Genomic DNA, 25218 nt, shown 5'->3' on the forward strand with positions numbered 1-25218 from the left:
AATCTACATAGTAACATTGATGTTGGTAGCTAGGAAATAAATGTAATTTTATTTTTAGGCTGGTCAGTTTGCTCTTTTAGGCCTTTAATTTTGAAGGACACATGACCTTAACAAAGTGAATTAGAAAAAAGATGAGAAAATAACAAATGTTTTAATTAAAGTCTTTCACACAATAGATTTAGATATAAAAAGAATTTCTTCAAATAATTTCCTAGGTGTCACTCAGAAGCATCCTTGCTGTCTGTAACATAATGTGCTGGAGTCCTTCGAATAAAATTATAGAGTAATTTAAAATATATATTATAATTTGCAATTACTGTAAATCATTCAATAGTTTGTAGCATGTTAATGGAGTGAAAGAGATAAAAGGCAGTCCGTATTCATATTTTCAAGATAAATTTACTTCAGAAGTCAATTGGATTGCTCGCTCATGTTCTAAGTATAGCCATTGTGATAAGACCTGAAAGAAAAAAATTGGAGAACAGTTGAAGACATGCATTTTACAAAATCTTCCAGTCAATAAGCATTTGTTTAGACCTCAATGAGCAAACAAAATACAGCACATAGGCAGGGACTCTACCAAGAACTCAAAGTCAATTTGAATTTAGTTGATATTATACAGAAGAAATCCAATTTACAGCAATGGGCAGTCGCTGGATAGATTTAATTAAATCACTAATGTCTGGCCATAGCTAATTTTTTAACCATCAAATATACCTCCCACTTTATCCAGTCATATCAGCTATAATAATAGCAGACATGGCATTTTAAAGTGTCAATAGAGCCAGCCACCTTCATCAACAAAAACATGCGAGCCTGTTTGTATCACAGGACCCTAGGGTCACAAAGAGACAGAGGCATAGTATTCCTACTTGGCTTGTCTCTTTTGAAGAGACTCCATACATAAAACCATAAAAATTTAATATTATAAGAATATGCTCAGTCCTATATGAGTGGTAAAAAAAAGTGAGTGATAAAGTACCAAGAAGGAGAATAATCATGTAGGACTGGGGCGGTCAGAAAAGATACCCCAAAAGGTAAAGCTGAAATAAGCCTAAAAGATGGACAGGAAACATATAGAACAATGAGACGGGCAGGCATTTCGGGAGAGGGGATGGCAAAAGCAAGAGCACGGAGGTAGGACCGGGACTCCAGGTGAGCTTTTCGGGGCTCAACAAATAATCTAACGGGCTCTAATCAAGAATTTATATAGGGGGCCAGCCCCGTGGCTTGGCGGTTGGGTGCACGCACTCCGCTGCTGGTGGCCTGGGTTCGGATCCCGGGCGCGCACCGATGCACCGCTTCTCTGGCCATGCTGAGGCCGCGTCCCACATACAGCAACTAGAAGGATGTGCAACTACAACATACAACTATCTACTGGGGCTTTGGGGAAAAAATAAATAAATAAATAAAATTATAAAACAACAACAACAACAACAACAACAAAAAAAGAATTTATACAGGGAAGCAGCGAGACAAGAGTAGCTCAGAGAGGTCTCAGAGTGTGGAGAGTCTTAAATGCTCAACTATGGAGTGATACTTCATTCTATGGACTGTGGGGAACCACTGAAAGTTTTTGAATAGGGAGTGGTGGTGAAACCAAGACAGAATGGAAATCAACCTGACAGCGATGTGATGGACGGTTTGAGGAGGAAAATAATGAGGGGGGGAAGAATAGGAAGAGAAGGGACACAGACAGAATGTAGGGAGACAGTTTAGAAGGCAATTTCAAAAATAAAAAATAAGAGAGCGCACCAAGGAATACTGAGAGAGAATACTGAAGAGTTGGCATCTCAGAAGAGGTGAGAGGAGACTATGAGGAAAGGGTCATTTATCACCAGAACCCTAATCCCTGACACATGGTAGGTACTGAATAAATGTTGGTTCAGTAGAACTAATTAACTATAAGATTTCAGGCCAGAATGACTGAAAAGAATGATTTAACAGGAAACACAGGAACTGATTTAAAGAGAAAGTTCACAAAATTAAACAAGGCTGCATTGTTCATCTTTATCACTGTGTGCACTTTGTCTAAGTGTTTCCCTAGGATCAATTCCTAGAGGTAGAAATGCTGTAACATGGAATATGTGCATTTTACATTTTATACATGTTTTATGCAAAAGGAAAATAACTGAATAAATACAGTACTAGGTACTAGATAAATAAGCTGAAAAGAACTAAATGTGAACCAAACATTAAATCCTACAATGTACTTTACATATCAACGTGCTTTTGAAGCAATCTTTTATGTTTTTTTTTTAAATCAAACCATCACCTCATACACACAAGACCACCACTACCACCTCCAAGCCATAAAAACTGCCTACACATATGCCCCAAATGCATCTTTAAAACACCTACCTAAGATATAAGCAGCCACTAATTTTTGATTCACACTTAAGTGGAGGTAGAGAGGCACCAGCGATTCCACATCCCCCAGCGTAGGAAGCATCAGAGCTGCAATGCACACCACTCCCAGGAAGACAGTTAATAAACTAGGTCCTGAGGAGACAGTTCTGTTTTCTGTAAAAAGACAAAAATCTCTGAGCTTGCTTCTAAAAACAACTTAAGACAAAAGTTTGTTCACATATACTGTCTACCACTCACCAGGATTCTGGTTTTGTCTAACTTCTCTGACTCTTTCCCCATTATTCCCATTCCATGGGGACTTATCTGCTGGACTTATCTGGAAGCCCATACCTTCTCTGAGTCATTACAGGATGGAATGCTGAACGGTATTGTGAGGTGGTGAGTTCCTACTGAAAGGTCACCATTCTTTCCCCTCTACCTCACCGTAATCAGTAGACGGTGTTCGAGCATGTATCATCTGTGCATGGTTATAAAATTACGTGCATGAATACTGTACCGTTATGCTTAATATGAAATATACAAAGAGAATTTAACTGAATGGGCTAAAAATAGATAGAAATTGAAGTTCGGATATTTTCTTCCTGTACCCCAATGGATTGCTTGTGTGTACACCAATTTGGAGCCCATTGCACTAGAGCTCCACTACCTTCTGGAAGTATCTTAGGTAGGTCTCCAGACAGGTTTGGTCCTAATAACTAACTGCAGCATCCTGCTACCATTTTTGAAAATGTTATCGCAGCAAAAAGGCACTTCTTGAGTGTTTTAAAGTTGCCTATGAAAATTCTTGCCCTTTCCTCTACACCGTTTACAGCAAAGAAGTGACAGAGCAGCAGAAACAATATCTGGCAAATATTATGCTAAATGACATAAACCAGTCACAGAAGGACAAATACTGCATGATTCCACTTATACGAGGAATCTAAAATAGGCAAACTCATAGAATCAGAGAGTAGAATGGTGGTTGCCTGGGGCTGGGGGTGGAGTGTGAAATGGGAGTTGCTAATCAATGGGCATAAAGTCTCAATTATAAAGATGAATAAGTTCTGGAGATCAGCTGTACAACATTGTGCCTATAGTTAACAATACTGTATTGTACACTTAAACATTTGTGAAAAGGGTAGATCCCATGTTAAGTGTTCTTACCACAATAAAATAAAATTTAAAAAAACATTTATTATCAGGCCTGCTATTCTATAGTTCTGGCTAAATGTGTACAATATTCATACTCATATTTTTAAGAAACCCAATAACAGCATTTTGTATCATACAGCTTTTCCCACTACCCTTCCTTTCATTAAAAGGAATATCCAACAGCAACACAATTTTTGTGTTTTATTAATGAAATAATGTTGTTCATTTTATTATTAAATGCAGCTTTTCTAAATTATTAATACCTTAGCTGTTGTGCAAATTTTCATTGAGCCTTGCCAAAGCCAGATAGGTGAAAATAAATTCAAATTTAATAGTGATTATTGCTTGAGATGAAACAATAGCATAAATACCTAAAAACAAGTCTTATTTTAGTTAATAAATGAAGTATCTTTATATGTTTATTTGTCACAGATAGGTTTTCAAGGAAAACATTTATTTACGACAACTACACTGCTCGCTGCAAACCCAAAATAAAGATAATTTCAAGGAATTTTTAGTATTTTGAGAAATTCCAAAGACATTTGCAGAAATGCTTGAAATTTTTCAAAATGGAAATAGCTTTTTTTCTGATACTACAGGATCGTTGTAAAAATTTTATAGAGATATAGAAAACGTAAAGGTTCCTATGTAATCCCATCCTCCTAGAGATAACACTAACAGCTTGGTATAGATCCTTTCAGATTTTATAAATGCCCATATAAACATGTAAAATATTTTTTTTACATAAATGAGACCATACTATACATACTGTTCTATAACTTTTTTTCTCTTACTTAGAAATATATTTGAACCTCTTTCTATGTCAATATATAGCCATCTATCCTATCAGATCCTTGTAAATGCCTGCCTGGCATCTCATCTTATGAATATTCATAATTTAATCAATCCCCAATTGATGGACTTTTAGGTCATTTTCAATCTTTTATTATTATAAACAATAATAAAGAGCATAATTTTCTTAAGCCAGAGGGCACTGACTCAAACATTGTATAGACATAGCAGTTTATTAGTAATGTAATCAAGATAAACCCAGTAAGATTCAGCTGCATGTTTTTAAAACATCTTGTTAATAACCTGGGCTTTGGTATTTGGTAAAAGTATGCTTTGTGGGTTTCTCTTAGTTAAATTTCTGTTAAATGAAAAAGTATACATAAAATTGTGTTTATGTGCATAGACAAGGTCTGGAAAGTAACATGGAACACTAATATAAGCAGATTTGTTAAGTGTGTGGGATTACAGGTGCTATTTTCCTTTTTGAATTTGTTACTACTATACGTCTTTTACACAATAAACTTGAGAAGAAATTTCTCATTTTTATTACTTTTCAATACATTTTAAAATCCAAATCTTTCAAGATATAGCCTTCAACCATTTTCCAGCTAGCTCACAGAGCCTCACAACATGGTTGCACTTGTAGCATGTCTAATAAATGTTTTCTAAGCTAAAGACATGCAAAAATAATGACATTTCAAAACCTCCCTAAAAATATCTCAATTTGTTTCAACATTTTAGTTCAGAGAAACTTATTGAAAAATCTTAGAATTCTACATACTGGAAACCACACCTAATTTACAATTAATTTAATAAACAGAAGTTAAAAATATCACTTTGTCAATACAGACTAAATCAGTCACCATTATACTTTATTAAAGAAGAAAACTTGACTCCATTTCCTGGCATATTATTAGAAGCATTGGGGTGACTACCCACAAATGGGCCATGTTGGCCGAGACTGTATATGGGGCTCCACTGTGGTATGGCCCTTGCTCTAGAGAGTAGCAGGAGCTGTGGAAACCTCGCAAGACAAAGAAAACCAATACAACAGACCCTACCAGGTGAGAAGCCCAGCCTTCCTAATGCAGCCCATGCACACATTTCCTGGGTAACTACTCTGTGCTGGGCACTGTGCTGGGTGCTGAGGATATAATGGTGAACAAGACAAATAAGGTGCCTGCCTTCATTGAGTTTCCTGACATAGATGCCTTAGGGAGTTGTTTGTTTGTTTTCAAAACAGAGACCACTATGTGTAATGCCACTATCACTTATCCTCATTCATCAACCTACCCCAATTTTACAATTAGAAGAATTCTCTAATATACTTTAAATACCAAAAGTTCATTATAAAAATAAAACTAATACACATTGTATTTATTTAGCCTTTTAGGATGATTTTTACCTGAATTCTAATAAATTTAAAAATAAAAGGAAAAAAATATATATAACTAAGCTTTTAACCCTTATTATTCTTGGATATTAAACCAGTCTGTTAAATGCAAAAATGAGCTCCAATGACCACTTTACTTTAAATTATGAATTTAATATCAAAAAACAAATACTCATTATATGGCCTTTCTTGTTCTAGAAGAGGCATTTAAAAGGGGAGAATTGCCTTTCATAAATATTTATGTCAACTTCACAATATTGATGTGAGATCAAAGTGACATTTGACAAGTCTTTCAGCTTCAAAAGATGAAAAGCTGGTGCTGTCAGTCAATAATAGTTGCTGAGAAGAAAACAATCTACTAGCTATTACCTAGTCCCTAGCCTTGGTGTCACCAGAAAATCTGGGCACTCCCTACATGGACTGAGAAGACTCTTGGCTACAGTAAATCAAAGAGGCATTACTCCCTGTGTTATTGAAATAAACATTCTATGATGAACAAACTGATAGGGATCTATGAATTAATTTAATGACAAGTAGATTTGTTTTTAATTCCTCATATATAATGTTGCAATTTCAAGGACAGCTGCTGTCACATTCATATATCACTATCAAAAGTTTCCATGTTTTTCTATGGAAAATTTTATCTTCCTTCTCTTATAATGGGTTGAAGGGAGATAATGAGAAGTTAAGAGGGAGGGGGAATGACGTCCAAAGAGTTGAATATGAGGATAGTGTCAATGTTGCAAGAATATATCATAACACTTCTGAATATCTAAGCTGGAAGGAAATGAGGAATGGAGAGGGATTCAATTAATAGCCCACGGGGGATATTATAATCTACTTAGTTTAATTAACTTCAACTTTAATGAGATTTTTTTTTCAAAATAATATGAACAGTGCACCAAGCTTGGCCTATTGCCAAACACAATCTCTCTCCTTCGAACTAATTAAATGAGAAAGGATATAGGAAAGTCACAGAAACAAAAGTATATAATTGCCAAATTGTGCTAGCATTATAAAGGATGGCGCCTGCATCCTCAGGTTTTATATATTTAAAAGGCTACGGCAACATTTGCCACTCCTTACAGCATTCTCTCCTCTTCAAGTCCAGCTCTGGGCCTCTTGCTCGATTGAGGTACCTGATCTCTAGGTTTAGTTTTGAAGTGGTTGATTAGATTTAAAGTGGCAGATTATCTTTCTAGTAATTATTCTTAGCTCCCTGATTATTTTATAGTTAGAAATGTATAAGACCTGAAAAAGGCGTTAAAAACAACCCCCAACTACCTGGTTGAAATGACTGCTCAAAAAATAAACTTTCGGTTAAATGTTCCTTTATTCGTTTTTCCTCTTCTTCCTTTCGTTGTTCTTTTGCAGATGGAAGAAGAGTAGCCACAACCTCTTTCCTTCCTAAAGCCTTCCTCTGGCTTTGCTCGGAAACTTGGAGACGGAATTTGTCTATTACACCATAGTGACAGGATCGAACATCTCTATGACGAATCACACTGAAAACATTAAAAAATAACAAATGCTGTTTAGATTTCTGGGGGCCTGTCAAACAGAATTCAGCAAGAGATTTCATACAGTAAAACAATATTAACTGACTATAACCAAATACTCAAATACAGAAATTTGCTAATGATGCTTTAAAAAAAATCATAGTATAACCCCTAAAGAATTGGGTAATTTTGAAATATTTGATGAAAATACGTACTCTAAAACATAGATCATATGGAAACTAGGCTTTTGGTGGTGAACACAATGCAGTCTATACAGAAGCCAAAATATAATGATGTACACCTGAAATTTATATAATGTTATAAACCAATGTGACCTCAATAAAATAACTTAAAAAATAGAATAAAAGTCTTAAGTAAAACAATGATAGGTAAAGAAAGTTCCTTTTAGTAATGATATTTTTTTTCCTGGATATCTGTGCAGCAATATATACTACATAAGATATATAAAATTGCTTCTTTTCCACAAAAGTCTCATAAATTTCTATTGCCACTTATTTATTGTTCAAGTAACAAACCTCACCCTAGACTTAAAATTGAAGTCCATGCACGCAGGTAAAAATAAGCAATTGAATAAGTAAGTAATCCAGTATGACCAATGCAACAAAAGGCTAACAATACACTTCTGTATTTCTTGGAGGAGAAACGAGTATAAAGCACTTTAATTTTTATGAGCATTATCTGCAATTCCATTTATTTTACTTCATTTTTAATAGAGAACACAAAACAATTAGGTCAAAGGTAATGCATGTATTTGGCAAGAGACTACGTTTCTTTGGAATAGTCCTTGCTTATCGTGTACTGAATGAAAATCAAAAGAAATGTGCAAAAACATCCTCAAAGATACATCATTTTATGGCATTGAGATGATGAAAATGTATTCAAAAGAAAAGACTTCTGCTTCTCATTCTCACGGAAGATTTAAACAAATACAGTTTACTTGGTAGTTTAAATTAAAGGCTGGTCAATGGATCCATCTGGTCACCACTAGTTCTAAAGTGAAAATTAAATATGAACAGCTTGAACAAACAATCATTTATCTGACACTCTAAGACGAAATTATCTGGAAGAGCTCCGATAACCTTTTACAGATGAGTAGTTACCCACTTGCTTCCTATTTGTATAGATTAACTTCCAGGCTTATTAGCTGAATCATTTCAGATGAATTTATATTGCCATTGTTCTGAGAATGTAGTATTATTAGTTTCCCAGATATCACTATAATAGCAGGATGTTCCAAAGAAAGCTAAATTCCCTATTATAGCTAGAGAAATTTAGAGGAATAAGTTGGAACTTTTACCTTTATAAATGTCCCTGCAATGACTTAAAGCACAACAATGAGGAAATATTCATGGAAATATTAACACACACATCAGCTCCAACATAATGAAATATTATTAAGTATCTGGTCGACCTGTTTAGAATCTCTTAGAAACTTCTTTAAAAGAATTTTGATAGACTAAAACTTTCAGCAAAAACTCAAAATATAATAAATGCCTATGTGGGAACAGCTTTGAGACTTTTCAAGTTAAACACATAAATATTAACACACTTAAAACATGTTACCAGGAAGTGATTTTGACTTACATATCCACACAACACTGAGGCTTTACTGCACCTGCAGCATCAACGACAACATACTTATTTGGAGTAGTACACAAAACTGAAAGAAAAAGTCACAATGGCCATTAGTGTTTTTAAAAAAATTAGTTTCTACAAGTAAAAAATTAGTATGGACTAGTTAAAATCCATAAAATAGACCGAGGAGACTCACCTTTGAACTTTAAGGCAAACTCATAGGGATTATAGAGAGTCAACACTTGCTTATGTGTTGACTGGTCATCTGCATAAAATATTAGCTCTGTAGGAAACACAAAAACAGGAAGATTTCCTTCCACTAACTCTGGCTGTCTTTTTTGTTGATGCATTGGCACTGAATCCCCCTTGCTGCAGCTTCTGTTTTTACAGTCTCAAGTCTATTTTAGACTTTTCTTAAAGTCAGTTAAAAACTCCAAAGCATTTTGGCAATCTAGAAAGAGAAGAAGAGAGAAAGAAAACTGAATGATACCTGTTTTCATTTGCTGTCCCTCCACAAAAAGCATGTTCAGCATACATTAAAATAGGTCCCCAAATCTTTTAAACATGCCTTTTGACTTTTCCTCTTGGCTTATTTATATAGCTTCTACCAAGCTATGCAAAGAAATTTACACAGGCTCCTTTCACATTTAAGATTTCAACCTATGATAAATTACATAAATACTTGAATAAGTGAATAAAGAAGGCTTTCTAGGGCCTGGCCTGTCCCAGTGATTAAGTTCAGTGTGCTCCACTTCGGCGGCCCAGGGTTTGCAGGTTCGGATCCCAGGCGCAGACCTACACCACTCATCAAGCCATGCTGTGGCGGCAACCCACATACAAAATAGAGGAAGATGGGCACAGATGTTAGCTCAGGGACAATCTTCCTCAAGCAAAAAGAGGAAGATTGGCAACAGGTGTTAGCTCAGGGCCAATCTTCCTCATCAAAAAAAAAAAAAAGAAAAGAAAGAAGGCTTTCTACCTCAAATTAATCACCCCTTTCACAGAGGTGAGATCAAAGGGACATTACTCTTTTTAAACCACATATTTAAAAAAGTAGAATAAATTAAGTATTGTCACAACAGATTTTATGTGAGCCAATCAGAATTCTTAAAGACTAAATAATATAAAACGAAGTAAGTTTCTGTGATTTATGGGAAAAACATGAGAATCACTTTTACACTAATTTCAACAATGCTTTAGTTAGTGCCTTCTGGCAGCATGGGTGGGAGAGTTCTTTTAATCTTTTTTCTACCGAAACCCAAGATAAGCAAAAAAAAAAAAAACCTCCAAGCAGTCCTTGGAGTTTCCTATGAAAATTCAGTCCGTCAGTAGGCTTTGGCATGCGAGTGGCACTGTGCCTCCCTTCCTACGTCAAGTACACAGGCTTCGTGAGAGCTATTTTCTTCAACTTCAGAGACCTTTTTGGATTCCTTCTGGGCCTTCTGAATATGTTCCAGATAGTTGTCGCTGGCAGAAGTCTGACTGTCTGGTACGTACAATGTTTCTATTTCCTAATCTAATTTTAATCAACAACACTCTCATTTAGCTAGAACCCTAAGTGTGGCTTGTTAAAATAAGATGCAAATGCTAAAATATACAATCACAGAATATGTCCTATTTTCACTCTGTAGATCACACCTTTAAAACAGGCCATAAACCATTTAATACTTTGTATTCTGGTTCTCATACAAAGAGAAATGTAACAAATGATTAAACTGTTTGGTTTTACCAGTTATCGGGGCTCACGTGCTCCGATTTCTGATTGAGGCCTTTCCAACTTTTATCAAATAGGCTACTGTAGGGCCGGCCCTGTGGCCTAGTGGTTAAGTTCAGTGCACTCTGCTTTGGTGGCCCGAGTTCGGTTCCCAGGTGTGGACCTACCACACTCATTGGCAGCCATGCTGTGATGGCAGCCCACATACAAAATAGAAGAAGATTGGAACAGATGTTAGCTCAGGGTGAATCTTCCTCAAGCAAAAAGAGGAAGATTGGCAACAGATGTTAGCTCAGGGCCAATCTTCCTCAGCAAAAAACAAACAAAAAAAGGCTACTGTATAATCATGTTTGCACATTTTTATTCTTTTCTTCCAGCTGAACGCCTATTATAGGCCAGGAACTATGTCAGAAGCTGTGCAGAGACACAGAGATGAATAGTGTGCAGGCCCTGCCCTCAAGAAACTCAAGTCTAATTGATGAAACAAAATAAATACTTAAGCTACCTATATGATAATGTATATAAAGTGCTAGGGAATTAGAAGACTACATGAATAATTCCACCTGGAAGAGAGGCCAGGAGATGACATTGGAGGTCGTCCTTAAAGAAAAAATGGGTATCACTTCTGTGTTGGGGGGGGTGTAGGGAGGGAGGGCATTCAGACCTAGGGAACAGCATAAGCAAAAGCACAGAAATATTTGAAGGTAAGGGGGAATGTTGGGAAGGCCGTAACCCACAGGCTGTCCCAGATCATCCTTCTACTTTCCATCTATATACTTTATAGCACACATGTAGCTCATAATAGTGTTGGGTTTTTTTTTTTTTTTTTTTTTGACTGAGCTGAAAGGGCCTATCATCAACATTTCTATAAGTAATAATATTTAAAATTTGTGTAATTCATAACAGATTTCAACTTTTTATTAATTACATATACTGAATGAATTAATATACATAAAGCTTTTAGCACTTACCATAGGCCAAGCAATGTTCTGAGTGTTTGTTGCTATTATTAAATTAGGAAGAGAGACTAGACTGAGACAAAAAATGCCAGCAGGCCTCTTTCCTCCTAGTCCTGTATTCTTTCCACTATACCAAACGAACTGTCCATTTCCATAAAGTAAAACGAAGATTATTCTGAAAAGCATCTGATTAAATAATTCTACTTGTGAGTTTTTATTTGCAGTGAATTTCTTTCTTTTGCTGAGAGCCATACATATTTCTATTTGGATAATGTGCTCTCAGAAGTTTGGTATGTTATTTTTTTTTTTTTTTTTTTTGTGAGGAGATCAGCCCTGAGCTAACATCCGCCAATCTTCCTCTTTTTTTTTTTTTTGCTGAGGAAGACGGCCCTGGGCTAACATCGGTGCCCATCTTCCTCCACTTTATATGGGACGCCGCCACAGCATGGCTTACCAAGCAGTGCGTCGGTGCGCGCCCGGGATCCGAACCAGCGAACCCCGGGCCGCCGCAGCGGAGCGCGCGCACTTAACCGCTTGCGCCACCGGGCCGGGCCCTGTTATTTTTTTCAATAGAAAAATAAGCTCCAGAATTACTTTCTTAGTAAGCTTGACTATCAGGAATAGAACATCCAGACTCGGCATCACTAAATAATATTCAATATCTCATTCTAAAACTCTGTTAGGACAAGAATTTAGCTTATGATAAAAGGTGGCATGTCTGATTTGTAGCAGATAGTTTAGTCAATAAATGTTGGTAAAACCAGGTAGCCATCCAGGAAAAAAAAAAGTTGAATTAACCCTCACTCCTTATAAAATCCCCAAATTTTATTAGGGTAAATTCCAAATGGATCAAAGCTTTAAATTTAAAAAAATAAAACCATAAAACACTAAAAACCATGGGAAATCTTTTTTTTTATAATATGAGGCTTTCTAACAACCAGAAACCAAAAAATATTGATAAAATCAACTATATAAAAACTTTTAAAATTCTTCATGGCAAAAAACTTTTTAAGCAAAGCCAAAAGAACATTTTCAATTCATATCATAAGCAATATCTAATTTCCCTACTATATACAGAGGACCTACAAATCATTATGAAACAGAACTGAATATAAAAATGAGAAAATGCTACAATATTTTATAGAAAAGGAGATACAAATTGTTCTTAAACTTACAAAAGGATGTGTAACCTCACTCACAAGAGAAATACAAACTAAAACAATACCGAGATACATGTTTTTACCTGTCAGATTGGCAAAAATCAAAAAGTTCGATAGCATATGGTAAGAGCAATCAGGCATGTTCTAAACACTGCTGGGGAGGATATAAATTGGCACATCCACTATACCTGCCAAAATTAAATGCACTTACCCTCGATCTAGAGATTCTACTTCTAGGAATTTGCCCAGCATAAATATTCCCCTTGTATGAAATCATGTATGTGAAAGGTTTTTTGGGCAGCACTGAGGATTAAATAAAATAATTTATGTGAAGCAACTAGAATGAAGCTTGGCACTCAATAAGAGCTAGTTGTTGTTGTCAATAGCAAAAGATCAGAAACAGCCCAACTGTCCATTAATAGGGCATTCATTAAATAAAGTATGATATAGCCATTCGTTGGGAGAGCAGATATCCATCAAGAAGAAAGAGGAAGCTCTTTGTGTAGTGTGGGTAAGGACTGACCCTCAAGTGTAGTGTTAAGTGAGAAAAACAAGGTGCAATGCAGAATGCAGAGTATGCTACCATTGGTGGGGAAAAGGGAGAGAAAAGAATATGTCAACGTATTTTCTGGGATATGGTAAAATATCTTTGGAAGGATAGCCAGGACTGCCCCTGGAGAGATAAACTGAGTGACTGGGGACAGGGGTTGAAGGAAAGTTATCTCTGGATACCTTTTTGTATCTTTTGAATTCTAAACCCAATGAATACCTATTCGAAAGTTAAAAAAAAAAAAAAGAAAAAGAAGGGGAAATTAAACAACAACTCTACTAGGGCCTAATTTGAAAAAGGTGCTTGTTTTGAACCACAAGAAGGAATTTAGAAACAATGTATGAAAAATCTCTGTTAACTGCATTTTCCAATTTATGATCCTTTAATAATATTTAAAACCTTAAACTATGTGTTAAATAGAATTATTTCAATTATTTAAAATAATTTTACATGCAACAGAAACTCATTACAATGAGAAAAACAAAGGTTTATTTAAGATGACTTGCAAACTTAGGAAAATGTAAAACCCTATGTTATAAAGGAGCATGAGATGGTTTATAAATCTGACGGGGAAATCAAAATTAACCACACAGAACAAGTGCTAAACTCTTGGTTCTAACCTTAAGGAGAAGTTAGTTGGCCCAAGTCAGAGTAGAAATTTTACTAGCTTTAAATATTGGCTTAGTACAAATTCTTATTCTTTTAATTTTGAAACTTGCTCTTTATGAGTTGAATATGTCCACATTTTCCCATGAATCGTGAATAGGCTCTCTATCCCCTGGTCACCATTAAAGAAGTGTTTAATCATTTTTGAGCATTTTATTATTTCTTTTCATGTCCCTGTGCCCATTTCTCACTTATCTTGGCTAAGATAGAAGTGTTTCTTAAACTCCAACCAGTGGAAATTAGCGAGGAATTAGCACCAGGTCACCAAAGCAGTATTAACAAACATAATGAAGCGTAACACCTGCCTTTAATGGATGGTTTTCCGGAGACTAACACTTTCTCTTTGCTGCAGTCCATATTGCAAAACGATAAAGTGCAAACATTCTGGGGATAGTTTATATACTAAGCCAGTAAAACCTTACTGAAGATCAGTTTATAAGGTTGCTTTCCAAAAGTCAAGCACACACAAAGTCAAAGAATGTTAGCTCCCAGCCCTTCCCATTTTACTGATGAGGAAGGCAGGGGGCCGGCCCCGTGGCTTAGCGGTTAAGTGCGTGCGCTCCACTACTGGCGGCCCAGGTTTGGATCCCGCCGCGCACTGACGCACCGCTTCTCCGGCCATGCTGAGGCCGCATCCCACATACAGCAACTAGAAGGATGTGCAACTATGACATACAACTATCTACTGGGGCTTTGGGGGAAAAACAAAAGGAGGAGGATTGGCAATAGATGTTAGCTCAGAGCCGGTCTTACTCAGCAAATAGAGGAGGATTAGCATGGATGTTAGCTCAGGGCTGATCTTGCTCTCACACACACACAAAAAATAATAATAAAAAATAATAATGATGAGGAAAGCAGGCCCAGAACGGTTAAGGGACTTACTCAAGGTTGCACAGGGTATTGGTGGCAGAACTCTGGTCTCCAGACTCACATTTCCCTATACTGTAATCATCTCTGTGCCTCCCTGATGCTGACAGCCACACACGTCCTCATCTCTAGAAAATTTCTCTGCTTTTCCAGAAGAGATGAGCTCTCCAAGGATGATCCAAAATTCAAGTCTTGATGTATATTTTTCCTTTTTAGTTTTATAAAGAAAAAATCGAGAGACAATTTCACTTAGTAAGTTGCACACATTTTCTTTTCCTGATTATGAAAGAGTAGCTATGGCTGTCGGTAACTATTCATTAGGGCATTAATAACCAAAGTTTATTTTATTCTTCCTCTCTGGACACAAAAACTTGACTCATTCTTCAAAGCCTAGTTCAAATTCCCTTTTTGTAGCCATCCTGTACTACTCTGATCTACATGGATCTCACTAGTTCTAGTACATTATTTCTTAACATACTTACCATACAGATTGACTATTTTGACATTTGTTGTGTGTGATTAATTTTGACTCTCCAGATTTCAGGCATAATGCCATATTGTTTTTCTGTGGGGTTTTTGTTTTTTGCATCCTGCACAGACCCAAGCTTATTGTTAGGCACTTAGCAGTTAACCTACAGGTGTCTACTGGGAACTGTCTCCTCCATTGAGATACATTCCCCTTCCCCATAGCTTAACACACTTCGTCCATAAAAGACAGGCAAAGGATCCCAATTAGAGGAACAGTAAATCGACAGTGGCTGCTTGCCATGGGCCAGGGTAAAAGGAGAACAGAGAGACTCAGCACTCCCAGCTGCCTCTCCCCACTCTCCCTCTCATCATCTTCCCTGGCTCCACAGTGCCCAACTGGGCCAGCCACACTTAAAAATCTGAGGCTCCCACATATCTCGACCTTACAGGGAGACAGTGCAGCTGGGAGCTGGTGGTACAGGAAACTGCCCTGTTCTTTTCCTCTGTACCAAAGGCACAGAAATGCAGTCATGAATGAAATTTGAAGGAAAACCTTCCTTATGTGTGTACACCACCTTGTGACCAGTTTGCAAATTTACTTCTCTCCCCCTGCAACACACACCACAAAAAGCCTAAACACACTGAAATCCTCACACACACTTTCCACCATCAGTCCAGGAGACCAGTACCCCAAAGTGTGATTATTTTCTCTGTTTCCCTCTCTTTGAATTGAGCAGAGGAAGGAAAAGATAAGACTCTGAGATAAACGGGGGAGTTTCAATATCTTTTACCACCATAGATTCAAAACTTGGAGACTGTTAGAAAGCACAGAAACCACTTTAAAAGCATATTGTCGTTTGCTCTCTCCTCCCTTTTTTGGGGAAGAGGAGGTTGCAAGAAAAATCAAATGAAATAAGTGGTCCTTAGGGATGCTTGTACTGAAGTGGTTCAAAGTTTGGAAACAATTAAGGATGGTTCAAAGTACGGATTTCCCCAGAAACATGACTCACCTGCTTGGCTACAGTGCACGGGCTACTTACCACCTGTCCCTGGCTCTCGTGTCTATTCTGATTAGGGTTCCCAACCCCACCTCCAGGCCAGCTCCCTTTTCTCTGGGCCCAGGGGCTATCTCCTTCCTCCATACTTGGTGCAGTCCTTGCCAATGGCCAACGAAATACTAAACAGTTAAGAGCAATAAGTTCTTTTGCTTTAGTCTCACTAGTATTAAAACCTCTTTCCTTACCATTTCATCAGCTCAGCTGTCTCCCTCTTTGAATTTGCAGTATTGTCCATTAGGATTTTTGATGGTATGTTCCTAAAGTCAACTCTTTCACAAGCGATGTTATAATGTTCACCTTATATTTTAAATAGTTCATTGCTCAATATTAGGCAGATTTGTCTTGACACATTTTCTAGGTTTTTCATTTAATTTGATATCTTACTAATGGGATTGACTGCTATAAATGATATGTAGTGATAGGCTATTACACATTAAAGATGTAAAAGTTGACTAGTGTACATTTTAAGATTAAAAAAAATAAGGACGCCCTCCAGTAATGTTTTTAAAACATTTCTTTTAACTAGTTCTTTCCAACCCTTGTTTTATAATATCCAAATATGTCTTCAGTTACTTCAAGATGTATGTTAAATTCTCAAAGCAAAACCCATATTAATTCATTATATGAAATATATACGTTGCTACAGGTGGTACTCTCAGAAGTTCTAGAATCACAAATTCATTCAACAAACATTTCCTAAGCATTTATTATCTACCAGGCACTGTGCTAAGGAATGTGGAGAAAAGATGAAAACACTGTCACAGCCCTCCAAAAACTGAGTCTAGCAGGAAAAACAGATATACATAGTAATTAGGATATGATGTGACAAGTGTTAAAATGCTGGTAGCTACGAAATGCTCGGGGAGCATAAAGAAAGTGACGGTCTGCCTTAAAGAAGAGTTTGCAGTAGGAGTGGAGGGGGGGTGAATTCCAGGAAGAATGTGTGTAGAGGCATGAAAGGGACTATTAAAATGAGCTTTGGTCTTGCATATGTTTAAGAAATAGCATGCATGGGGGAGTGGCAAGAGACAAGGCTGGAACAGTAAGCTGGAGGCAGATGGTGAAAGATCTTGTAAGCCAAGTTTGGGGGGTTGAGACTTGATTCTGGATGCCAGTGTTTCTCAAAATGTGGTGCTGGACCAGCAGCAGTAGCATTACCTGGGAACTTGTTAAAAATGCAAATTCTTGGGTCCTACCCTAGGCCAAGTGAATCAGAAATATTGGGGTTGGGGCCCAGCCATGTGTGTTTTAATAAGCCCTCCAGATGATTCTGATGCACAGCACACTTTGAGAAGCACTGCTGTAGGCAATCGGAAACCTTTAAGCAGAGAACTGACTGGATAAGATCCGAAATAGGAAATGGGTTGCCACTGACCAGTCAAGCACAGCGCCTGACTCCAGCATAGTTACAGTAAAAAAAAAAAAAACTGTTGAGGGCCAGCCCCGTGGCTTAGCGGTTAAGTGTGTGCGCTCCGCTGCTGGCGGCCCGGGTTCGGATCCTGGGCGCGCACTGACGCACCGCTTCTCCGGCCATGCTGAGGCCGTGTCCCACATACAGCAACTAGAAGGATGTGCAACTATGACATACAACTATCTACTGGGGCTTTGGGAAAAAAAATAAATAAATAAAATTAAAAAAATAATAACCGTTGAATGAATGTGGCATGGAGAGATGATGAGGGCCTAGACAAAGGCAGTAGGAATGAAGAGGAAACAGATTTTAGAGATGTTGTACAGATGGCCCAAGTTCCATCAGGTGACTAGGATATATCTCTACAAAGGTGTGACTGAAATGGTCTTTTTTTTTTTGAGGAATATTGGCCCTGAGCTAACATCTGTTGCCAATCTTCCTCTTTTTTTTTCTTTTTTCTCCCCAAATCCCCAGTACACAGTTGTATATCCTAGTTGTAGGTCCTTCTAGTTCTTCTGTGTGGGGCACCGCCTCAGCGTGGCTTGATGAGCGGTGAGTGAGTCCACACCCAGGATCCAAACCAGCGAACCCTGGGCCACGGAAGCAGAACGTGCAAACTTAACTGGTAGGCCACCAGGCCGGCCCCTGAAATGGTCTTTACATAAAAGAAAGCTGTAATTTTGTCGAATGTATCAACCATTAGGTGTTTTAAGAAAGAAGTGGTCCACATAGACCCTAGGAAAATGGGAGGTCAAGAGCAATTTGGTGCCCTGGCTTGTACGTGAGTCTTCTGGCCTGCTGGGCAGTTCTACTTCTCATTGGAATTTAGTAAACTGGCTTCATATTAACATAGAAATCTTTTGTGAGTTTGGTTAGTGTGACTCAACCCCTGAGACTGACTGATCATCTCTGGATATGCTGGCCAAATTAAATTTCAAACTCTGAAAAGCTAAAAAAAGAAAAAAGACATTGGTTCTGGTGATCTAACCAAGGTACTGCAAAGGGGAGACCTTGCTAGAGCCTTTTCCATTTTAACATCATCACGGATCACATAGGCCACTCAATTCAGGAAGAAGCTGGAATGAATGAAAGGATCAGACTTTGCAGTATGCCCTGAAGGTCAAGAAAGTCAGGTGGAACTGTTATTTCTAATTTTGGAGGCAGGATTTAGCTGAGGCAATCTTTAATTTCCTGATGGAGAGGAAAGAGACCGAGAGAGAGAGAGAGAGAGGTACAGGTCAACCTAGATGGCTAATTTACCTAATAAGAATTTTGCAGAGTGCAATTCCTATTTCTGTTAGGACTCTAGATACCTCTTGTTACTTACTGCATGTACTTTTAGTTGATACTAGTATCTTGGTTTATTTGATCAACTTATTTTGTCCAAGATTAGTTCCCAATCAAAAACTGCACTCTTTTATAGAATTTGAGAGCTATAAGGGACCCTGGAGATTAAAACAAAACTTTCATATTACAGATGAGGGCCTCAAAGAGTAAATCACTTAATATATTTTATGTAGGGCAAGCTTCTCCAGAATGCTATAAGGTGGCAAAACAAGATTCAGAGCAACACTAATTATCTGCTCTTTTAAGTTGTAGACAAGATTTAAAATTCCTCTATTTTCAATCTTAAACTTTTTGAAAAACAGAAAGAGTAGCAAATTACTTACTTTACTGGGCTAGTATAGGATGGGGAAGCTTTTCTTGTATTTTCTTAACTGTGTTATGTTTCAGAAATTAAAATTAAATGTAAAAGCTCCAGGTGAAAAAAATTCAAAAATAAAAAATTGGGGAAGAAAATATGCATGAACAATTTAAGGGGAGAAACATGCATTATTTTATAAGCTATTTTTTCTATTTTCTATCTTTGCCTATAAAGGGGTGACTTCATACTGAATATTGTTTATTACATTTAATTATATACTACACACAAAGGGAATCTATCACAACTACTCCTCACAGATTTGAAAAATTCCAAATTTTCAAATATCCTGGTATTTGAGTAAACCTCTTATTTTGAGAATTCTAGAAATGTTTCAGAAACTAATCTTGCATCCTGTTTGGGCATGTAGACCTGAACAACTTGAAAGGCACATTTGGCCCCATTTCCTGTTTTCCAAACTTCCCACTGCTTTATACCAAATATACGTGTAATCTAAAAGTTGGTGTCCACTCCCTATTCAATATCCTGTATATAGTATTTTATAGGCAGAGAGATTTCCCAGCACTTAGAGGAAATGTGGACAAGATTTTCATCATCAAGAATATATTAAGTCCTATGTGTGCCCTGCCTGAAAAAGTCGACTTTTCCTTTTCTGTCTGGAATTCACATTAAGAATGCAATGCATTTTGAAAGAACAGGGCTGCTTCTTAGGCAAGATCCAAAGGACCCAATTTTTCAGGTTTGCGTCCGTCTCTTATTTCCCTCAAAGGTCAAAAATCTCGGACTGTTTTCATTTAATATTTGCCCTCTCGCTCCCCGACGTGAGGTCTCTTCGATTCTAGTGGGGCAGAAATGCTACTTCAGTTCAGAAAGGACAGACGTCAGTTACTTTACCCAGATGGAAACCGCAGAACATTGATTAAGGGCTGGGGGCTGGGGAGGGAGCATCAAACGGTCCGTCCTAGGACGTCAGCTCCACCTGATTGGGGCTCAGCCTTCCCAGCCCTTGTCCCCACACCGGCAGCTCCATGTGAAACCAGTCATGTGAGCCTGTTTACAGCCGAGCAGCTGGTGCAACCACCGGGATCCGTGCGGAGGTCCAGGAAGGGGGAAGGATACAAGCCACGTACCCCCGACAACCACCCCCCTCCCCCTTATTCCAAGAAGGCATTCGCTCTCCCTCCCTGCCTCTCCACCTCACTTTCATCTCCCTCCAGCCATCCCGGGACACCTCGCTCCAGCCCCGCCGATTTCCTTCCAGTTGCTCGCTGGGGGCATCACTTGGGCTGGAGGAAGGAGAAGGAAGGGCGAGGACCGTGTCACCCCCACCAGGGAGTCAATATCCCTCCCCAAGCCCTCCTCACAACATCCGCCGAAGAGTTGTCCCTGGAGTCGCATCCCCGGGGCAACCGAACTCTGCCGGGCAGGCACCTGGAGGATCCCGAGTCTGCTGCCTCCGCCCGGGCACGAGAGACACACACGGGCCAGTCAGACCCTGGGGCCAGGATCCGCGGGCGGCTGGGCAACTGACAGTCAGAGATGGGGCAGAAAGGGCTCCATCTGCCTCCTCCCCACCTCCCACCCGCATCCCGGCGCCGCGGAGCCCTGCTGTCAGTCACACAGCCAAGCTCGGGGTTTGGGTATGGCTCATTCTTTCCGCGACGTCTCGCCGCAACGTAACTTCCACGTTTTCCCGAAGTCGGAGGAAGTGGGTGACGGGACGGTGGGGGACTCTCACCTCGGCAACACCGACTCCTCGGAAAGCAGCTGCGACTGCTCCTCCGGTCCTTTGTCAGCGTCTCTAGGCTGCAGTGCCTGCTGGGATACCGGAGGACTCAAACGCCACCTCTCTCCGCCCTCGAGGATGAGCTGCGGTTGGGGGTGGGTGGGAAGAGGGAGAAGAGGTGGAGTCGGAGGCGGGGCCGGAGCCGGGGGCGGGGCCTCCTCACTGCCACCTGGCCTCTCGGGTTTCTTCCTTCTCCGTGCTCCGAACGTCTTCTCGGTCTCTAACCTGCCCCTCCCGCTCCCTCCCCTCCTTCCGCCCCTTGAGGAGACTGGAGACTGTTACAAAGGGCCATCTCTCTTTGCACTTGTTAGGCAGTCACACTTGACTCCTCCCCCATCTTACTCTCCTACACACACACACATCCAGTGAGTACCTAAGGCTAATTGAAGCTATTTCTAAGACAGGTCTGGTTGACCACCGTTCTCCACTCCATCCACAGCGCTCAGGCTCTGTTTAGGCCCCACGACTTTTTGCTTGGGCCTCTGCAGTAGCCTCTTGGTTGGACTCTCTCCTTCCACTCTTGCCTTTGTCTACACCATCTCCCAAACAGCACCAGAGGGATTTCTCTAAGATGGATAGGTGACCGTATGCTCTTCTGCTTAAAATCTTCCAATGTCTCAGCAGTACCTACAAACCCTTAGCATGGTATGTGAGGTCTTCTGTAATCCTTTTCCGAGGCACCCAATACTCTAAGCCAATAAACTTCTGGAGACTGCACTGTTAGTAACGTTCATAGGCCCCTTGAAGTATCATTAAAGATAGAATTTTCAAAATTAAATTTTAATGATGTTCAGAAAAGAAGAGTAAGGTGCAGGTGCCGCAGGTCCCCTCCCCACAAGTATAAGGCCCAAAGAATTCTCCTCAGTTGCCCCACCCGAGTGATGGGATGCCAGTAGATCTCCCTTGGACTCAGGCTTCAGATGCCTTTGTTCCCGGATTCCCTCAGTTTATAATGCCCTGCTCTGTCTTTGGAATACCTACCCTATCTTCAAGGCCCAGTGGAAATGCCACTTCTTCCAGTAAACCTACCAGGATCTTCCATGAGAACTATTAACTCCTGCTTCATCATCATAGAACGTTGCTTATTCTGCTTTGCAATTCTTCCTGACTTAGGTAATCACTAGTCATGTATGTATATGTCTTCCTTTCTCTCCTACTTAGACTATGAATTCCTCAAAGCTGACCCACAGCTGCCAGCACAATTCGTGATCCAGAAAAGACATCAATACAATTGGATGAAATGAAATCCTTCAACTCCACTGCATCTGAAGCCCTAAGTAGACCCAGAGAGGATCCAAGGCAAGGCCTCATACAGCAACAACCCTCCCTTCACTAGGACATCTCCATCTTGACCCAGCAACATGTCATTTTGCAAACACAAACTGGTTAGGCAGCAGAACATTGCAAAAGGACCAAAGCTTGTACTTCCCTTGCAGGTCAGACTGGTTTGTGGTATAATATGTGGTTGTGGCAAATGGAACTGATACAGTTCACATGAGAATCCAGTGTAGAAAAATTTCATGGTACCATAGAAAATAACTGAGTTTCCAAATGCAGACATACGTCCTACCTTTGGGAAACTTGGGCCTCCTATTTGTTTCAGGCTACCCTTGGGCTTCATATTCCTTCAGACCTTGTATCCTGTGTTATAAGGTATTCTTTTGCAAAAGTAGGCATCTTGTTTTGTATTGTTCTTACATCATTTAATGCGTATTTGTCTTCTTTTCAATTATATTACAAGCTACACTCTGGCAGGGTTTCCTCATCCCTAAAACAGGGACAAATGGGCCTACCCAATTTACCAGGCTGTTAGGAGGTTCTAATGTGGTAATATTTATAGTGTGTGATAATGTAACTATTGGATGCTCTTCAAACATAAGGTCTGTTTTATTATTACGTTTTTTAAAATCTTTTACATTATACTACGTAGGTATGTGTGTTAGAGATTCCACATTAGGAATCAAAACCTTTATTGTGAATTCCTGGGGATGCACAATACACCATGGTTTCCCAAATCTGCCCAAAGATAAGAATCACCTGGAGCCCTTGTTAAAACCAGATTCCCAGAACCTACCCCAGACCTACTGAATAAAAATTTCCAGGTAAGATGCTGCTCCGACAATTCTGAAGTGTGGGTTTTTCCACACCACCAACCAAGTCTCTGACACCAGCTGGGGGTCCTACAATTCAGCTCAATTCTGACACTATCTACCTGGAGACAGCGTCAGATCCCACGGGTTATAGGGCTCAGTCCCACAAGACTGTCCTCCACTTCAGAGGCCAATCGCAAGTCCAGGTTGTTACCAGTACTTCTGAATGGCTGGCTGTAAATTAGAGGTTCCCACGACACCCTCCTTGGGTTCTATTATTTTGCTGGAGTGGCTCACAGGACTCAGGAAACCAGTTTACTCACTAGATTACTGGTTTATTACAAAGGATATTAAAGGATACGAATCAACAGTCAGAAGAATAGATACATAAGGCGAGGTCTCAAAGAAAGGAGCCTCTGTCCCCATGGAGTTTGAGGCCTAGCATGGTGGCACATAAAAGTGTTCTGCTTCCCCAACCTGGAAGCTCTCTGAACCCTGTCCTTTTGGGTTTTAATGGAGGCTTCACTACATACGCATGACTGATTAAATCATTGGCCACTGGTAATTGATTCAACCTCCAGCCCCCTCTCCTCTCCCCAGAGGTCAGGGGGGTGGAAAGTTCCAACCCTCTTATCACTTGGTTGGTCCCTCTGGCAACCAGCCCCCAACCTTAGGTGCTTTCCAAAAGTCACCTCATTAATGTTAACTCATTATGTGGTTGAAAGAGGTTTATTATGAATATCAAGACACCTTTACAGCTCTCATCACTTAGGAAATTCCAAGGATTTTAGGAGCTCTGTGCCAGAAACAGGGAGGAAGACCAAATATATGTTTCTTATTATAAATCACAATATCAGACCAGGAGAAAAACAAGGTCAACAGTACAATTAGGAATGACACCAGGTGATTCTTACCCTCAGGCAAGTCTGGGAGACACTGCTATTACCAGTTATTCACATATCAGAATGAATTAGTTTAGGATTCTGGGAAAGGCCTTTCAGATGAGGAGAAATCACAACTGGAACAGAACTTGGAAGGAGGCTCCAGAAGGGCAGGCAATCGGCAAAACTTTCCCCTGAATTTCCTTGTCCTTGCCCCAAGCTCTCAGAAACTGACTTGAGGCTATATGGCTTGCAGCTAATCTGATTTACCAGCTGAAGCCAAAATGTTAAACAGGGGCCTTTACTGCCTCAATCTAATTGGTTTCCCAGGATTTTCTCAGTGCCACAATGGTTTGGTGACCAACACTCCCATTAGATCCTTCTCTTCAGAGTTCCCCGGCTCCCCGGGCAGACCTCTTTCACAGCAGTTAAACACTATATTGTCATTGTTTTCCTGTTTGTCTCTGGGGTGGTGAGGGCTGGACTTGGTCTTATTGACCTGTGCATCCCCAGGGCATGGCATTGTGCCTGATGTATTGTAAGTGCTTATATTGAGCTGACCTGTGAAATTATCTATTTACTGTCAGCTTCACCTCCTTGACTCGGAGCCCATTGACGGCAGCCACAGTTCAAATCTGTATCCTCATGTCCTAGCCTCGTGCCATGCACCGAGTCATCAGCAGCAAATGTTTGTTGAAGAGTGGATGGTCTCTCTTTGGTAGAGCCTATGTTAGCTACTTCAGGAGAAATGCAGTCTTCTAGGCCTTGGCACTGGCAGTCTTGGGATTAAGACTCAGGAGAACCTATTGCTCATAGCCTTTATATAGGTGTACTACTTTTGACCTGAGGTTAGTTTGAGAAGGGCCTTCTGAGAGGAGTGGGGAATATTGCCTAGTTCTCCCATTACCTTGAGGCAAGGGCTGGGACTAGAAGATGTGGCTATAACAGGGTTGAACACCAACAAGGCTTCAGCTGTATTCTCATCTGCTGACAATCCAGACACACAGCAAATCCAGGAATACAAAGGGGTTAAGGGCCGTACCTTTAATTCTAGACTATTCAGACATTCTGCATTAGTATTCCACTTTGGAAGCCTTGCCCAGATCTTCTCTCCTGTTCATTCTTGCCATAGCTTATTTTGGAAAAAATTAAGTAATAGGAATCATA

General features: G+C 39.6%; 2 protein-coding genes across 3 annotated transcripts in view; one reads left to right on the plus strand and one right to left on the minus strand.

The window, feature by feature from the left end:
- The window catches only part of LOC131401455 (P2R1A-PPP2R2A-interacting phosphatase regulator 1-like), a 116345-nt gene that overhangs the window by 60464 nt on the left and 30663 nt on the right, over positions 1 to 25218 (plus strand). The window lies entirely within an intron of this gene.
- Positions 133 to 21129, minus strand: MOSPD1 (motile sperm domain containing 1). Of its 2 annotated transcripts, XM_058536790.1 has the most exons (7): positions 21033 to 21117; positions 14710 to 14902; positions 8975 to 9229; positions 8788 to 8863; positions 6971 to 7188; positions 2362 to 2523; positions 133 to 460 (listed from the first exon to the last, which is right to left on the minus strand). In XM_058536790.1, the coding sequence occupies exons 3-7, from the start codon at positions 9126 to 9128 to the stop codon at positions 429 to 431; spliced, it is 642 nt and encodes a 213-aa protein (XP_058392773.1). In that variant the 5' UTR covers positions 9129 to 9229; positions 14710 to 14902; positions 21033 to 21117; the 3' UTR covers positions 133 to 428. The 2 variants fall into 2 exon arrangements, with proteins under 2 accessions (XP_058392773.1, XP_058392772.1); XM_058536789.1 differs by lacking the exon at positions 14710 to 14902 and having other exon boundaries at positions 21033 to 21129.

The sequence above is a fragment of the Diceros bicornis genome, chromosome X, assembly GCF_020826845.1.
Source record: "Diceros bicornis minor isolate mBicDic1 chromosome X, mDicBic1.mat.cur, whole genome shotgun sequence".
NCBI classification, from domain to species: domain Eukaryota; kingdom Metazoa; phylum Chordata; class Mammalia; order Perissodactyla; family Rhinocerotidae; genus Diceros; species Diceros bicornis.

Coding starts and splice junctions, on each gene's coding strand:
- MOSPD1 (XM_058536789.1), bottom strand. CDS start 9,128: ATGCATCAACAAAAAAGACAGCCAGAGTTAGTGGAAGGAAATCTTCCT. Junction 7,189..8,787: donor CCTCAGTGTTGTGTGGATAT/GTAAGTCAAAAT, acceptor TAATGTTTTCAG/TGTGATTCGTCATAGAGATG. Junction 461..2,361: donor AGTGGCTGCTTATATCTTAG/GTAGGTGTTTTA, acceptor TTTTTCTTTCAG/GTCTTATCACAATGGCTATA.